Below are 18,358 nucleotides of genomic sequence, written 5' to 3' on the forward strand. Positions count from 1 at the left end.
ATATTTGAGATTATTTTAAACTCTCTTTTTGTCTCCCTGTCTTCTTTTCATCTACGGCTCAGTAGTAATTCTGATCTTAGTGATGTTATGTTTCCCCATTCAACATGTTTTCAGGTCTATGCCAGCCTAAGTCAGAGTTGTCCTTGAATACAATAAAAAAACCACCATTTCCATCCCTTTTTAGAACTTAACAAGAGATTTCAAAAGTACCTGCATTTCTTCCAATTTCTACCTGGTTAATGAGCCAGCCACTCTTCTTCACAGCTTCAGCTAGAGAGGAATCGGTCAACGATTGTTATTATAATTATATGAGGACCTACTATGGAAAGGGCACTGTGCTGGGTGTACACACATTGTGGGTGTACAGAAAGGAATAAGACCAAAGCCCTCTCTTCTGGAGCATTCAAGTTCCACCAGAAGAAGACTAATCACTTTAAGTTGGCATTTGGTGGATGTCACAGCATTCAACATAAAACATTTGCTGTCCCCCAAAGTTGCCAACCATTACTGGTGATTGCCATGACATTTTCCAAAAAACAATGGCTTTCTTCCTTTTGTGCATAAAGTTTTTCAACTAACTACTCTATTGGGGAAAATGAATCTATATAAATTTATTGTTAAATGAGCAAATGACCAAAATAGGTTCTTGTTGCATTTTGGAGTGATCATAGAGCAGGCTTTCCCCAACTACTGACTCCATATTCTATAATTGTTTTCAGAACATTTATGTTCCTTCGCTTACTGGAAGTAAGGTGTTGGGGGTGGGGACACCAGATAAGGAATCCGTAATACAGAAAAGGTAGTGTCTGTTGCTAACTTCACTTTCTGAGCTAAACCTAGCAGAATATTAACATGAATCCTCAAGAGGAGACAAAGTACTTGGATGGCAGCATTTCTCAAGGGTGCTTAATTCTAAGTGGTGTATCCCAGGGACTGGGTCAAGGAGAGCTTAACAGAAATATTTATTGGGAAGCAAATCCTTTGCCGTTTTGATGCCCGGACTGGAGAAAGTACAGCCAAGAAGCCAAATGCTGCAGTTGGCACTATGGCTCCGTGTTAATGGATTTGGATTTTCTTCTTCCTTTCCTTCTGGAACTCCAGGTGTCTTATGATGCAGAGATTTAGAGTAGGGACACGCAGAGCAAGGAATTTTTGTCCTCATTTAAATTGGCACTTTGTTGGACTTTTTAAAATATCAATTCTATTTTACTCCTTTTCATACAGTATTACTGGAAACACATTGAACACTAAATTTCTTTTTTTTACTGAGTGAAATATTCAGTATTACCACTGCGTAAGAAGGGAGATCAATTATCTTTGTTAAACAACAATTTAGCAGCATTCTTTAACCTGACATTTGAGTCATTTTTTTTCAGGCTTCCTGTCATAAATACATAATTCCTCTAAAGAATCAAAATTTAAAATATAAGAAATCTGATGCCTCTAACAAACCCTGCAGGCTAATTTTCCTCTTTCTAAGCTTGTTGGTTCATATCTCTTAATTACTGTGCAATATATTGCTACTCCTTAAAACACACTTTTTAGATAAACATTTTTATGCTATGTTAACATAATTCATCTGAGTTGTCCACAAACATGTAAAGCTACAAAATATTTAAAGCCTTTTTATTGAAAATAAGACAGTTTTTCCTTATATATTTTTATGTTCCTTATGGCTATATAATTGCATGATTTAGTTTTGCAACCATAGAATTTTGAAGTTGGAAACATTCACTCAACTCTTTCATTTTTCATAGAAAACAAAGACCTGGGGATGCAAAAATCACTATCCAAAGGAATAAAACTCAGGCTGTTGACCATCAGCATGTGGTTTGTTTTCCAGTTAATTAGGGTAGAAGGTGGGTTTGCTGATGGGGGCCAGGTAAAGGAGTACACGATGAGAAAGAAGCAACTCGATCTGTAGATTAGCCATAATCTATGGCAGAACTTTTCCGTCACTTAGGATGCCCAAGCTTTGGGTACATTCACTTCTTGCTCTCTGGTGAATTTTCTGCTGTGTCTACAAGCAGCAGGTGATATTTATGTGGCCATCCAGTATTGACTGGGTGAGGGTGTGACAAACTCATTTTTAAGTGTAGTGGAAGTTTCATGTCATTGAGAGAGTAGTAGAGGGAGTGCATATTTCTTATCCAGTCTCCAGGTTTGTTACGTGTTTATTTATTTATTTTTGGTGTGAAGCAACAGACAGGCAGTGATGTGCAAAGCTGGACTCTGGGGCTTGTCACCTGAGTTAGAATCTGAACTTGGTCTCTTACTACTTGGGTAATTGCAGGCAAATTGCATCTTTGCATCCCAGTTTGCACATCTTTAAGATGAGCATTAATAATAGTGCCACCTTATTCATTTATTGTGAGGACTAAATACTATTAATATAAGATTAAAACAATGTTTCACATAACGTAACTGCTCACTAAACAATGCCCTTTGTAATGAAAAGGGTTTGGATTTTTAAACCCGGTGTTTGGATTTCAATCGTTGGGCGTGGCAGTACAGAATTCAGGGCCTCAGTTTTGCTATATCTAAAATGGGATCAGTCGTAGTCTCTATTGTTCCAAATCTTGTAGGATTGTGCAGGGATAAGAGATCATGTAGGTAGGCTCTCAGGACTTGGAAATTATTAATAGTTCACCTTACATGGAAGGTGAAATATTTCGTCTAATATTTCGTCTTACATGGAAATGTATGACGGGACAGTAAGTTAAATTTTCTATTATACCTGTGCAACAAGCAGTACGGTTTTAAATGGACTTGAGATACCTTTCTGCAGGAAGTGTGTATACAACTTGAACCACCTGCCCTGAGAAAGAGTGGAGACTTTAAGACCATTACCCCTCATCTTGCTTCAGGCCACAGATCTGAAAGCCTGGCCATGGCCTCATTATCTGGATGACTCACACAGCCAGGGCACTTTCCCTCTCCTCTGCTGTCCTTTCAAATTTAATTCATTGCTCAAAAAAGATGCCTGCAGTTCCCAGAAATGATGCAAGTGGTACGCACCCTAGTGAAAGCCTGGGCATTTGATTCTCAGGACACTCTCCCGAGCAGTCCTGATCCTGCCATTCACTAACACAGCCCTGACACTTGCAGAAAACCCTCCTCTTTCTTAACAGAAACTCGGAGGGAATTATGGTTGTATGGACTTCTTTTTAAAAGTCTTGCAAAGCCTACTATAAAAAAAAATTGGAGGTTTTTGCCAAAACACATCGATAAGAAAGTGAGTTCCTTTTTGACATTATTTTCATAAGTGATAGTATCTGACCATCCACAGGATGAGAAACATATTTAATAGTTGTTTAGAAGCAAAATGAGAGGCACTAGTTAATGTGTATTAGTTAGTCAGTTAATGCACATTAGTCCTTCTTCAGTCTCTTGTCCTTGATACAAGCTTTAAATGCTTTTAAGCCTAGTCTAAGTGGGTGGCACAGTTTCCTGGACATCTTTTGTCGCATGAAAGAAATTAAAAGCAGCAAACATAACACATCTTCACCAAGGAGACCACGCCTCTTGGAAGTGTGGTTGGTCAGTAGGAAAGCTCAATGGAAATGTGCCTGAATGGCGAGGCAGCAAATGCCATTCCAGCCACAATCCATTTTTTAAAGGATGGCATTTGTCGGGTATTTGTTTTAACCAAACAAGAAACTTTCCTCGTGAGAGACTTTAGGTCAAGATGGAGGGATAGGTAGACATGCTTTGCCTCCTTGCACAACCATAAGAAGGATCACAACTAACCTCCAAACAAAAATCACTCAGAATTGCCAGTAAATCAAACTGTATGGAAGTCCGACAACCAAGGATTTAAAGAAGCCATATTCATCCAGATGGGTAGAAGGGGCAGAGATGGGGAAAAGGGGTGGAGAAGACACAGTGTGGCAGTGGTGACATGGCAGCACCCAGCAGAATGGGGGGTCCCACATTCACATGTGGTGGATAAAAATCAGGAGGGACACCTTGGGAGTGAATGATCTGAACCCCAGGCCGTGCAGCCCAGGGTTTCAGTGCCAACAAAATAAAGCCTCATAACTTTTGGCTGTAAATACCAGTGGGGATTGGAGCAGCAAAAGACACTGCTGGTCTCTAGAGGGAGTGTGTTTAAAGGCCCTGCACAATCCTGGAATGGACACAAACCCACCCACTCTGGGAACCACCACCAGAGCAGCAGCTAGAGGGGAGCCAGTTGCATATGGGAAGGGGGTGAAGTGACTGGAAATGGGGTGAGTGCCAAACAAGCCTCCTGCAGCCAGACAACGGCATTGTCCCCTCTCTGTCCCCTTCCCCACATACAGAGACACAAAGCAGTGAAGTGGGTTGCCCCACCCTGGCAAATACCTAAGGCTCCACCCCACACAACTCAATAGGTGCGCTAAGACAGGGAGTCAAAGCAGCTCTACCTAACACAGAGGAACAAACACAAGAATGCTGCAAATCAAGGAGACAAAGAAATATGGCCCAAATGAAAAAACAGGACAAAACCCCAGAAAAAGAACTAAGCAAAACGGAGATAACCAACCTATCAGATGCAGAGGTCAAAATACTGGTGATAAGGATGCTCAGAGAACTCACTGAGTACAGCAAAAGCACAAAGAAAGACATGCAGGCTACATGAAGTGAAATAAAGAAAAATCCACAGGGAACCAACTGTGAAGGGAAGGAAGCTGGGGTTCAAATCAACAATTTGGGACATAAGGAAGAGATAAACTATCAACTAGAACAGAGCGAAAAAACAAGAGTTCAAAAGAATGAGGAGAGAATCAGAAGACTTTGGGCCCTCTCCAAACGTGCCAAGAAAGGGCTGGAAAGAAGTATTCCAAGTGATGAAAAGCAAGGACCTACAACCAGAATTACTCTACACAGCAAAGCTAGTATTTAAAATTCAAGGGCAGGTAAAGTGGGTAAAGCCAAAAGAGTTTATCATCACCAAGCCCTTATTATATGAAATGTTAAAGGAACTTATTTAAGAAAAAGGAGAAAATGAAAACTATGATTAGTAAAATGACAATAAGCTCACAACTATCAACAGCTGACTTTAAAAGATGAAAACAAACTAAGCAAACAACTAGAACAGGAACAGAATCATAGATATGGAGATCCTTTGGAGGGTTAGTGGAGAGGGTGGAGGGAGAGGATAGGGAAAAATGTATGGAGAATAAGAAGCATAATTCGTAGGTACAAAATAGACAGGCAGATGTTAAAAACAGTATAGAAAGCGGAGAAGCCAAAGAACTTCTATGCATGACCCATGGACATGAACCTAGGGGAGGGGGGTTGCTGGAGGGAAGGGGTACAAAGTGGAGGAGGGCAAAGGGGGAAAATTTGGTCAACTGTAACAGCATAATAAATAAAATATACCTTTAAAAAAGGAAAGAAACTTTCATTACTTTCCCTTCTTTTGTTAACATTTTCCAATATACGTAGGGATTTTAGGATTTGACATTTTATGACAATCTTGTAGAGTAACAAAGGCAAGTATTATTTTCCCAGTTTTACAGATGAGGAGACTGATGTTAGGGAACTTACCCAACAGCACACAGACAGGACTCATATCCAAGTTCCCTTATGTCACACTGATGTGAGCTCCCAGGGAGCTGGCTGTATGATAAGAAAAGCTTCAGATGCCCTTGTCATGGTGCTGACTGCAGTAAGAGCCCCTTGAGGTGGATGCAGAGCTGCAGTGTTCCTAGGAGAGGCTGTAAAGGGAAGACCCCGTGGGGTGGGAAGTGGTAATTTGGGGATATAAAACACACAAACATTGCTGTAAGTGAGCAGTGAGGGCAGATGCGTTACTGCAGAGAAACATCCCTAGCTGGAACAGCTGCATTGTCTTTCTCTGAAACAGGCATCTCATTGTATGAGTCCCAGGTTTCCAAATGAGGGTAACCTTAGATGATGTTGCTTGGCATAGATTAGCCTCAAATTATAATATTCTCTATTGTATGATAGACATAATATTATACCTAGATATAATACCTATTTATTTATTTTTTAAAGATTTTATTTACTTATTTTTAGAGAGGGGAAGGGAGGGGGAAAGAGAAAGAGAGAAACAATACGTGGTTGCCTCTCGCTCACCCCCTACTGGGAATCTGGCCTGCAACCCAGGCATGTTCCCTGACCGGAAATCGAATCAACAACCCTTTGGTCCTCAGGCCGGCAATCAGTCCACTGAGCCACACCAGCCAGGGCTATAATACCTATAATATAACAATTTCACAATTTTAGTGACTGTTGATCCTTCCACAACTGCCCCAGGGATTCCCCTCTTGCTGAGTTCTTTTTATGGAGATCCTTATGTCCACTTCTAGACTCTTTGTAATGACAATAATGGCAGGTATGGACCAGGAATTAGACCCTTTGTATGTATTATTGCATTAATTTTCACAGTAGTCCTAAAAGGGAAGATTATTCCCATTTTATAGATGCAGATAGTGACACTTAGAGAAGATAACTTCCCCGAAGTTACATAGCTTGTCAATGGCCAGGTGTCCTGGTTAGATAGTGCTGCATAACAAATTACCCAGAAATTTATTGGCTATAAAAACAATCAGTTTCTTATATCTCACTATCTTGTGGGTCAAGAATTTTGTAGGCAGGGCTCAGCAGAGACAGCTTAACTCTCTTCCACATGGCTACAGCTACAGTGGCTTGACTGGGGCTACAGAATCTAGTTTCATGATGACCATTAGCCAGAGTTCTTAGATCTTTTCCACGTGGGCCTCTCCGCGTGGCTGCTTGGGCTTCCTCATTGCTTGAAGGCTAGGTTCCAAGAAGGTGCATTCCAAAATACAAGCAGTAAGACCTGCAAATCTCTTAAGGCCTGGTCTCAGAAGTGTCATGGTGTCACTTCTGCTGCCTTTTATTGCTCAGGAAGTCCCAGAGCTCTTGTAGATTCAAGGAGAAGGAACATAGACCTGATGTCGCATTGGGAGGAGTGTCAAAGAATTTACAGCCATGTTTAGTCTTCCACAGCCAGGATGAGAACCCACATTATAGTCATGATACCATATTGTGTCTCAACTAGTACAATACCAGATGTTTTTTTCAATCACCAAATGTATCTCTTTGTATTATAGTGACGAGACCATGAGCCACTTAAGGGCAATGACCTTGCCTTGTACATTTTAGATTTGGCAGCATGCCTACATGAGCATAGTCGACAAACCATAAATGAATGAGTGATGGAGAACTGAGTTCCAGTCCTGGCTCTGCTTCCAAGCAGCTCTCTTAGCCCAAGCAGGATGATGAACTGGTCCTGGGTACCACACAGTAAAATAAGGAGATGGAATTAGACTGAGCCCTAAAGTCGTCCTTTTCCTAGCACTCCCATTGCCTTAGTCTGCTCAGGCTGCTATCTGAAATTCCATAACTGAGCAGGACCCTCTTCCCACTTATTGGCAGCCATTTCTTGCTGTACCCTCATGGAGAGACAGTCACTTCTTTTACATTGGGTACAAGATAGTTACTAACTGTCATTTACAGCTCATAGAGATGGTATGTGGGGAACAAGACAACAATGAGAGGTTCTGCAGTCTCTAGGCTCTGGTGTGGTGGGTGTACCCTGTGGGATCTGGAAAAGGAAATTCATCCAACATTTCAAAGGTATGTTAGTTATTTTAGATGCAAAAAGGGACAGACTCACTTAGGTAAAGATTGACCTTTGTCAAGGAAGCTACAGGCCTAGGACATGACTACCCTCAATGACTCCCTTTCCGTTAGGAATTCTTATGTTCAGACCATCCTGTGGTTACTTTCAGTCTCTGAGTTTGCAGGGCCCCCCAGGCAGGCTTCCCCGGAGTTGTCAGGTTTAGTATGTGGCCCCTTTTTTGTCTACAGCATCGATATTTTTCAAAGTTTCCCAGGTGATTCCATTGTGCAGCCAGGGTTGATGATCTCTAATCTAGAGTTAAAGTCACTAGACTTCTGGCTGCTACAGAATGTAAGCAAAACCTGACAGCCACTAAATAATATGGGGTGTGGATTGTGTGGCATCTTGAATATTAGCTTCCCAAAAAGTCCACACCCTAAACCTCAGGATGGGAATATGTTAGGTTACATAGCAAAGGGGAATTTAGGCTGCTAATCAACTGACTTTAATATTCCTGACTTGATATTCCTGGGTTACCCAAGTAGGACCATGTAATCACAAAGGTCCTTACAAAGTGGAAGAGCAAGGCAGAAGAAGAGAGTCAGAGGGAGATGTGGCTATGGCAGAATAGTCAGAGAGATGTAATATTGTTGGTTCTGAAGATGGGGGAAGGCACCATGACTCAAGGAATGTGGGATACTTCTAGAAGCTGGAGAAGGCAAAAAGAAAAAAAAAAAAGAAAAAGGATTTTCTCTTAGACTCTCCAGAAAGGATTGCAGCCCTGCTGACAACTAGATTTCTCCTGGTGGCAGACTTCTGACCTGCAGAATTGAAAAATAATAAATTCACGTGGCTTTAAGCCACTGAGTTTGTGATAATTTGTTATAGCAACCTCAAGAAACTGTACTAGTATAGATGACCAGTTCCTCAAGGCTTCCTGGAGGAGATAAATCTTGAGAAACCTTTTCAAGGACATTGTTAGTGGATAAAAACTCCAAGCAAGGGATGTTGGAATTTGAATTTGTTAGGAAAACAACACCAACAACACCAACAACACCTTAAGAAATCTCAGTGTTGTATAAGACTTACCCAGAATGTTTAAAATCCAAAGTCAGAGGAATGGAACAGTATTGTGTGATTGCCACTAAATTCCCCAGTGGAGTCAGAGGCAAGGAATTCTTGGGAATTTTTCTTCAGAAAGTTACTTGAAGTATAATCACTTCATAGATTTAAAAGCTGATAAAACACTAGTCACCTGCATGGTTTTAAACTCCTTAAGTCAGTAAAGAGAGCAGATAGAATCTTCAGCTTCCACACAGCTCGTCACCTGAATGCAAACTGCAGCTTAGTGCTCCTATCACTCTCCTTTAATCAGGTAGCCCGACTGCTGATTCTTTCCACCGGATTCTACTGAATAAACAGTAATTGGATAATCACTCTATCATTCTCTCTCTCTCTCCACCCCTGCCACCATCTCCTGTGCACACGCACTAGAGAGAGAGAGAGAGAGAGAGAGAGAGAGAGAGCAAAAAAAACTTCCATACATAAATTTGTTCATTAAAGTATATTCACTGAGGATCTGTATATGACATGAACAGTATTAGGGATACATTAATGAATTAGACAGACAAGTTCTTACAGCCTGGTGGAGAACACAGACAAATAATAAGGCAATTGATTGTAAAACAGAAAGCATAGGTTGCTATGATAGAACACGGAAGAAGCAACTGACTCAGTCTGGGGGTGGAAAGTGAGGAGGCTTCCTGGAAGAAGACAACTTTTAATCCAGCCATTTTCAAAGTGTGGTACCTGTATCAGAAGTATCAGCAAACCCAGGGAGACTGTTAAAAATGGAAATTCTCAGGCCTATTAAGACAAACCTATTAATCCTGAAATTCTGGAGTTAAGGTACAGAAGTCTGTGTTTTAATAGACCTCTACGTGGTAGATACATGCTAAAGTTTGAGGACCAGAGGATCATACCTGGGCTGCACATTAGAATCACTTAGAGCACCATTACACTTGACGGATGATGTGGCCCCACCCTTAGAGATACAGATTCAATTGGTCTGGGAACCAGTATTTTTCAAAGCCCCAGGTGATTATAATATAATTTTAATGTGCATTCAGGGTTGAGACCACTTCACTAAGCTGCCAACTGAAGCTTGTGTTAGCCAGGCAGTGTGGGCTGGGGACAGGGCAAAAAGGCTATTATAGGCAGACGTGCAAAGGCCTAGATGTAAAAGAAAGCTTGAGGTGCTATATCCGGTGAAATGATAAGCCTAGAGACTACAAACAACAAAACTCTGTGGTTTATAAGGTCCACAGCTATATATTTAAGTGCATATTGAAGTACTTAAACTTTAAGGCACATAGAAATTATCTGGGAATCTTGTAGAAACACAGACCCTTGTGCAGTAGGAAGGTGCTATTGCCCCAGCTTCCCCTGAGTGAACGTGTCAGCGAGTGATGCAGACTGCAGAAGGATATATCTGTGCATTGGCCCCAGGGCCAACATACTGGGATCCGGTTGGGGTGAACTGCAGATGCCCTTTGCTGGGTGGATAGATGCAACCTTGCACAACCCTCCAGCCTGCTCTTCTGATTATTTTCCATCAAGGTTATACTGCTTTTAGCTCAGCAGTAACATTCTCCCCCCCACACACACACTGCTTCATTCCTCCCCCCCCCTCCCCCGCCGCCCCCATCTAGCTGGCTAGGCCAGCAGAACCAGCTCATTAGGTGACCGCTGGAGCGCTCTCTACGTGCCAGCTAGCCAGGGGGCTCTGACCAAGGAGGGGGTCTCTCTAAGGGGCCTTTCCCCACTCTCCCTCTTCCCACCTCCCCCTGGCTGACAGAGTGCCTGCGGCAGAGCTTCCCTCTGCTGCAGCCCCTTGCACTTGGCTCGCACTTCTGGGCGCTGTCCATGGTTGCAGCAGCTTTAGGCGCGCCGCGTCAGGAGGCCGCAGCAGGGCCCTGCGATTGGCCAAGGAGCCCCTGGCCATCCCCCAACACAGCCGCCCCTGGGTCCAGGTCTTGAGCTCTGGCGCCGCAGGCGCGTGCCAGTGAGCTTGCAGGGCGCGCCCTGGGTCTCCCGGAGGCACACCCACTTTCCTTAATAGGGCAGAGTCGGATGCCCAGAGCGGGCGAAGGAGAGCAGGGGTGGGGCTGGGAACCCTGGGACGCCACCGCTGAGGGGACAGCTTCAGCCTCTGCCGCCTCTGAGCGGCAGGAAGGAGCAGCTGGTCGCTGCGCCCCAGGCGGCCACTACCCGGAGATTCCGCTCCTCTCTCCGGACCGAAATCTTCCTCTGCGCCCCTCCGGGTACCTCTGGTCCAAACCTCTCGCAACGATATGGAAGAATTTTTGCAACGCGCCAAGTCTAAACTGGTAAGTTGAGGAAGCGAGGCTGTGAGTTGTGTGTGACTGTGTGCGCGTGTGCGTGTATGTACGTGTGTATGTGTTCTGATGGAGAAGAAAGGGCATTGCTGTAGAAGAGGAAGAGATAACTTTGTCATCTAGTTGTCAGGGTATACGGGCTGTCCCCTGGAAAAAATTTCTGGAACTCCGGTGCTTACAGCAAGCAGTCTGACTCCAGAATTCACCCTCAAACCAGACAAAATAGCGAGCTGGGGGCGGTCATAATCTGACTCAAGTTGGGTGCTGTGTGTCCAGTTTTGGTCCCTTCCGCCTGAGATTGGAGAGAGGCAGGTCCAGCCAAATCAGCGTTTTGCTCCTGAAGGCTAGAGGATGAATGGGTGTGGTGCTCCTCGGAGAAAAGAGCCCAGGCTCTGCAGATGCCCTACGTGTACGTGTAGAAGGAAAATAAGGACACACTGGTGATTGCTGGGGGGTGGGGGTGTGGGTTGGGATAAGGGGACCAAATGGTAATGGAAATAAATAAAATAAAGGTTAAAAAAAAATTTTAGAAAAAATTTTTGTCTAATTTTCTCTTAGAATTGGCTTTAGCTGGAGGTGGTGGCAAAACATAAGTGAGGAAGTCAGAGTGTCAGCGAGGAAGGACATGTGCCAATGCGCAGTTTGTACAAACGCGCCAGGCACAGAGCTGGCTCCAGTGTGGGAGGTGGGGATATCCGCCTGCCACCGTGTCTCTCTGGTCCCTGTTCGGGTCTGTCACACGGGACAGAGAGAGAAGGGGAAAGCCCCAACTGTTGCTGGCCATGTGGGTTTTGCCTGACTGTTGTTCTTCTGGAGGAGAACAGCATGTTGGCCAGCTATGTTTAACTGTTTCAGTGTACAAAGAGAACCAAAATTTCACTGTGCACATTGACAGTTGCTACATATTCTGGAACAACAGATCCTAACTGTTTCCTAATTCTGAATTGTTTCGGCTCTCCAGCATCGCAGTAATAAACATAATGGAAATGTTTCCGTTTCGGCACTTAAAACAAAAGCCTCTGCCCTTTCAGTAGCAATATCTTTAATGAACAGTGAAAGCACCTTTTATGGGCCTAGCATAGGAGGAAATGCATAATTTATGACGCCTTTAACCTTTAAACCTTAGAAGCCAAAATATAAAGTCTGCATTAAGGTGACGTCTTAATCACAAGGCAGGATATTTGCAGGCTTGTTACTGTAACTCACCCTGGGACAACAAAGGGAGTGCAGAGGAAAAAGTGTGATTCTTACCATGACTTAACTGTAAGTATCTTTTAAAAGACCTTTTAAGTTGATCAGTGCTAATATAAGTACTTTGTTTTCTACCATAAGCCTCCCGGAGAGGTGAATGTTTGTGGGGGTTTTAGAGTTGAGAAACTATGTGATCATTTCTCTGTTTATTGCTGACCCCCCTATGGGTTCTACATGAGCACGGGAAGGAAAATACAGATTGCAGAAACTCACCTGCATTTCTGATGGTACAAGTATGCTCTGTGTTCTTTGCCTAATAATGAGTGAGAGATGGTCAAAAAGGAAAGTCCATTTTGGCCGCTTATTTATTTATTTATCTTTTGTGGATGAAAGTGAATGGTGATCCATGGTAAATGCAGCTGTAGACCACACCTGCACTCCACCCACTTTGATTTATTTTAACAATAAACAGTTAGATTGGGGAGAGTGAGCAAGAGGTCTGTCTCATTTCTGAAGAGCAATTGCTGGAATAAAAAAGTCCCTGTTTCAGAGTAATCAGTAGAGAGTCATGCGTAAGTTTATTTACCGAATCCCTTCATTAGCTGAGCAATCGCTGTACATCGTTAAAAAAATAAAGACAGGAAAAGGAAGTGGTGGTTTGAAATACTGTTCCCAGTCTCCTGCTTCAGCCAGAAGAACAATTACTGCTAATTTTGTTTTTTTTCTTGGAATCAGTTTCTCGTTAGAGATCACAATTAGTCTGTCACATTCAGCCGCAGCAAAGTGGTTTGGTCACTTTTAATGCCACAGTTTCCCTGACAAATTGCAAGCTCTAGGTAAAAATTTTTTACTTAATATGCAACATTCAACTATTTTAGTAGATAACCTTTGTTTTGGAGGACAGATTTGTTTAAGAGAAAAAATTAAATCAATAATTACGGCATTCATTTGTGAGTTTATTCATACTGAAATGGCAGAATTAAAAAAAATTGGGCTGTATTTTGGGAAACATTTTAAGGAGAAGAAAATCATTGTGCTGGTTTTCACTTAAGCTTTATTATACCAGAATTAGGTAGAATTTATGTTATGTTTAAGCTGTTCTCCATCAGAAGTCATTACGAATCTATCCATACAATACCTTAAAAAAGTCTAATTGGCAGATTTTTTCTACCTACTTCACTTCTTTGATATTCTGTAAGTGCAATACATATCTTTGAATGGTTTGAGGTAGTTAATGTCCCTTCCAAAGTCTTAATGTCATCTAGTCAACACCAAAGCTAGTTAATTTCAACAGATCAAAGAAATTTAAAACTCCAAAACTGAATTGCTATTAGCCATAGACAAAATCTCCAATCATCAAACTTTTGGGACTTTGTTTGTGTGCCTTTTAGTTCTAACTAGGAACATTTATTATTCACCTGTCATTGGGAGGGAAGAAATTCTCCCATTCCAGGCCAGGCCCTTGGGTTGAGCAGAAATCTTTGAAGCAGAAGGGATGCTTTTGAATTTCTTTCAGGTAGTTGGGAGATTATTTTTGTTGAAATCGGGAGAGCAATCTTTTAATTCTATTTGTCATCCCACTCTGGTTTTTCAAGTCCTTAAACTGAGGCAGATTCACTGATATAATCCCATTCCTCTTTCCCCTAAATCTCTACTTCTGATACTGCCCTTCATGTGCGAGAATAGTTAAAGCAGATCAGAAATGGCAAAAGTAAACCCCAGGCGTGGCTTCAGAGGGATCTTCCCTCCTCGAACTCAAAGGCTTCCTTAGGGGGCTTACCTCTGACTTGTCAGGACAGGCTTAGGTGCCTGGAGTTTCTTTGTGAAAAAGAAAAACCTCGGCTAAGGGTGGAGGGCAGCAAGGGAAGTAGTCACTCCTGCCCTGCACAGTCTGCAGAAACGGTACCTTCTTGACAGATAGGGAATTGACACAATTACTGTGAAAACAATCAGAACAGGGGAGTAAGCGGTATGAGAGCTAGACCCCAAGGCAGCTGAGGTGGTAGTCAAAGGGTGATGTCTGTTACCTTCACGCACTACTCCGTGCAAGAACCCAGCTAGTTCTGACCTGAAGACACACTTTCTTTCTCGTGCCACTGCCCACCTGGCTTTTCTTCCACCTGCCTGTGCTGAGCTGGAATAGGAACAGAGATCAAATCCTGTAGTTCCAGGTCTGCCCTTAAATTTAAGCCATGGCTTTCATCTTGGTTATACTGGTTCTATGGCGGTGTCTTTGTCATTCTTAGTTACACTGTTTCTATGGTGAGAGAAATTGAGAGCTTCCTGCCCTAGGCTGTCGTTTAGGAAATATCCTCCATTTCATAGTGGCCAGCTCAGAAAACTGTTCAAGCCAAGACAACCTCATGATGGCAGTAAATGGTTGGAGTTCTTATGAGCATTAGGAGGGGGAAATGAGGTAAATGGGAACTCAGAACCCCGGGGCTCTGGTTGGCAGGAAGCCAGGGTCCCCACACTGGGTGGACTGGCTGCTGGCTGCTGAGCCTCTCCCACTGCCCAGACTCCACCCGCTGATGCGACTGGAGCAGCTGCTCAAGGGTGGGAGGCACTGCAGCACACACGCCCCGGGTTGTAGGTCATGAGCCAGGCTTGCGTGTGAGTGTGTTTGTGGCAGGAGTGTCAGCTGCCACCGGATGGATACGAGGCATATTAATGCCCCAGGAATGCTGTTTTCCAAGACAGGGTGGGGACAGGATCCCAACTACGGTCTGGAGAATGCATCTGCCACTTCAGCAGTGACAACTGCAGGTGAAGGGCTCACATCTGCAGTGGGTATTAGTCAGTATGGGGACTTCCACAGAATAAAAGTTCTGGGTGACCTGCATGTCAGTTTATACTCTGTGGTATGTGGCACAGAGACAAGAAAATGCATTCAGACTCTAAATGAACGACCACATTAGAGTTTATAGAGATGAAGTTTAAAAAAAGAATGAAAAAGACTGCACCATGTCTGCAGAATAATCAATCATCTTGATTGGAAGTTGGAGGAATGTATTCTTCCTGATTTCCTTAATGGGAAGGAGGTCGTGCGTGTCAATAAAAACATTTTTGAAGTGAAAGTTCCGTGCCTTTCAAAGGGCCTAGTGAGGACTAGCTGTGATGGAGACGCTGGCAGAGCACTTTCACTTGGAGAGCTGAGGTCATTCTTATCGCCGTCCACGGGATCAGGTCCCTCCCCATCGTAAGTGAGAGCTAGTGCATTTGAGACGGTGCCAGAGCATCCTGAGCAGGAAACTCAGGAACCCAAAGCACTTCTGTGAATGTGGCACCTCCTGCTTAAGGGCTGATGAGAGAAGAGCCCTTGATTGCTTTAGTCCTGGAGTCAGCTTGGCTTCTCACTGCCTGAGCTTTCACACCGTGAGCTGTGATTGTCCCAGTCTCAGGGCCTGCAGAGAAGACCCAGGCTTTTTCAGAGTAAATCTCAGAGTGGACTGGTCTGCTTCACAGGTAAAGAATTGGTCACTACCATTCAGACAGCACCTTGGGTCTTGAAGGACGTGATCAGGTGAGTGAGGACACCCTTTAATCTGTGATTTGGGGAATATATATTATGTTAACTAGGTACAAAAGTAACAGCTTTGGTCATCTGTAGCATTTATCTGGGCTGATATTAACATCATGTTGGGTTTGGTGTACCTTTCTGGGGAGCTCTCGTAAGCACTGGTGCCTTGGCGAGGAAGGTATCACTCTTCCCTCATCTCCAGTCCTCCCTGGAGGGCGAGCTGAGCAGAGTAAGGGGTGAGGGAGGAATACCTAGGTCTGGATTAAGGCTTCAAAAGGGGAAAGAACATCTGAGGCCCAGAGCGGTAAAGTGTATGATTTTGCCTTGGTCATCGATTCTTTTTGCACCCTGGGGTTTATGAGAGAGTCATGGAGTTTGGAGTCTTTTAAAAGAAACAGGGCAGGGCAGGGCTGGTATATTCAGGGGGCGGCATTTGCATGGATTTTGATATACAGTCATGGGTCCCACTGTAGCCTACCGAAAACCTCCGGCAATGTCCCAGACCCAAGTCTATCTGAGCCCCGTGGCTTTGGGGCTTGCTTTCCAGGGAAGAGTAATCTTTCTTCTTAAGGGCTCTTGGGAATCTAACTGGGCACTAGATTGCCCAGGAAAAGCAGACCCTTGAAGGCTCAGTTAGAAAAACTAAGCTGATAAAAAAGCCTTGGGTTTTTAATATGGAGAATGGGGAAATGATACCTATTTCGCAGGCTTGTTGTAAAGCAAAATAATGCACTACAGCACCATGGCATAGAACCTGGAACAACGGTTGCTCCTCTCCATTTGCCCCCAGGTGGGTCCTTTTCTTCAGTCTCTTATCTCAGTGAGTAACATTATTGTTCACCCAATTTGTCCAACTGGGAGTTTCCTTCTCCTCTATCCCTTCCCCACCTGTCATATTCCAGATACCACTAAACCATCCGGGTGGGAGCAATGGCCAGCTAACCAGTTGGTTTCCTGCAAACCACACTCTGACTGGTATGAGGTGGGTCACTTTGAAAGCCTCTTTCACACGTCTCCCACCTCTCCCTTAAAACCTCGTAGTCACTTTCCATTGCTCTTAGGAGAATAGGCAACACTCTTAATTTGACCCTGGATTCTGGCCCACTCTGCTGCCCAGTTTCTGCTGGCTTTTCCTCCTGCCCCCTCTAGGCTTAAATAACTCCTATCTCTTCTGATTAGGTGAAGAAGAAGGGATCATTTTACTAAATGATCCCTCCCTACCCCGCCTCCCCGTTCCATGAGTATAAGTCAGGTGTGATTTTTTTAGCTCACTTATCTCAGCTTGTCATTATATCTCTTTGGGAATGCTTATTTGATTAATGAGAGTAGGGCCAAGGTGTCTGTATGGTTTTGCTCATCATGGCATCTCCTGGCCCTGGTGCAGTGCCTGAAGCTCAGTAAGTAGCATTTTGTTTTTGGTGGGGCGGGGGGAGGCAATGAATCAAGGAAGCCATATGATCCTTAATTAAGTACTAAACCTTACAATCGTGTTACTTAGAGATCATTTCACTTACTGCTCTGTTTGGCTGCTAGTCTCTTGTCTCTCTCTTCAGCAATGGTGAGGCGATAGTTTTTCCTCAGGAAAGAGAATTAAGTGGTTTATTGTCTTTTCAGTAACGAAAGTGTTAGGGAGCTGGGTGGCAAAGCTGTTGCTGTTGGCATCATTTACCTGAACCACATCAAAAGAACCAAGATGTCTCTTTCTGTTGGTGATCACATGAATTCTTCCCAAGTTAGCACCTCCCATTACCATACTCAGGTTAATAGTGTCAAACTTGTTGAAATCAGTAATCTACCCAGTTTTCAAATCGATCTGAACAGTGTGATTCACTCTGATGAAGGATCGGGGTAGCAGGTGGTGTGAGCATCATAAGTCACCAGATGAGGGATGTTTTTTGTGTCTACAAAGATCTTTCTTATTTTGCACAACTTGTACTTGCCCTCCTCAGGTGCAATACGATAAATGGCAAAACCTCCCTTGGTGTCACAGATCAGATGGAAATTATTTACTGTCTCATGAGTGCTGATGATGTCTATAAAACCACCAGGGTAGGCTGTATCGGTTCCGACCTTGACATTAATCTTACTGAACCGTTGCATGCAAAACCTTCCTTCCTTCATCACCTGTCGGGGCAGATTTAAGTCTGTTCCTTGGGAAAAGGTGTGGGGAAAATATTCTCTCAGTTCGTGGGGATGAGTCAATGGACAAGGAGAAAACACACCCATTAGTTTATCCAGTATCCAATGCTTTGGAGCCGCTACACACTTCAGATGCTTCTTGGAACTCTGAGCCATAACTGTGCTAAGCACAAAAAAGAGCAAAGTGGTTTTAGACTGAATGAAGCCATAAAGCAAAAGTCTTGCACAAAGCGTGACATACGGTAGTGGCTCAATAAAGATGAGTAAGTGGGTGGACAGGTATAGCCCTTAGAGGTCTGAATCTGAAGAAGGGCTGGTGACAGTGTGCAGAAATCCGGGCTGGCTGATCAGAAAGAGGTGAGAAACATTAACGTCAGAGTGCCACACAGCACTTTGCACGCAGGACGTACTTCATACCGTATGTTACTGCACAATAATGAGGCTGGCTTTTATGCAGGACTGACTGCAATGTATATGTTCTTGAGTATATTTTGGCAGCAAGTTTTATGT

At 43.6% G+C, this 18,358-nt stretch overlaps 1 protein-coding gene and 1 pseudogene across 2 annotated transcripts in view; one reads left to right on the forward strand and one right to left on the reverse strand.

The window, feature by feature from the left end:
* The first annotated feature begins 10,713 nt into the window (after window positions 1-10,713).
* Window positions 10,714-18,358, forward strand: part of PRUNE2 (prune homolog 2 with BCH domain) — a 236,604-nt gene continuing 228,959 nt past the window's right edge. For both annotated transcript variants that reach the window (XM_053923610.2, XM_053923614.2), the window contains exon 1: window positions 10,714-10,989. In XM_053923610.2, coding sequence (XP_053779585.1) covers window positions 10,954-10,989 — 36 coding nt within the window. In that variant the 5' untranslated portion in view covers window positions 10,714-10,953. The remainder of the gene's footprint in view (window positions 10,990-18,358) is intronic.
* On the reverse strand, window positions 17,216-18,004 carry LOC139440424 (small ribosomal subunit protein eS4, X isoform-like; annotated as a pseudogene).

This window comes from Desmodus rotundus, chromosome 1 (assembly GCF_022682495.2).
Source record: "Desmodus rotundus isolate HL8 chromosome 1, HLdesRot8A.1, whole genome shotgun sequence".
Classification (NCBI taxonomy): domain Eukaryota; kingdom Metazoa; phylum Chordata; class Mammalia; order Chiroptera; family Phyllostomidae; genus Desmodus; species Desmodus rotundus.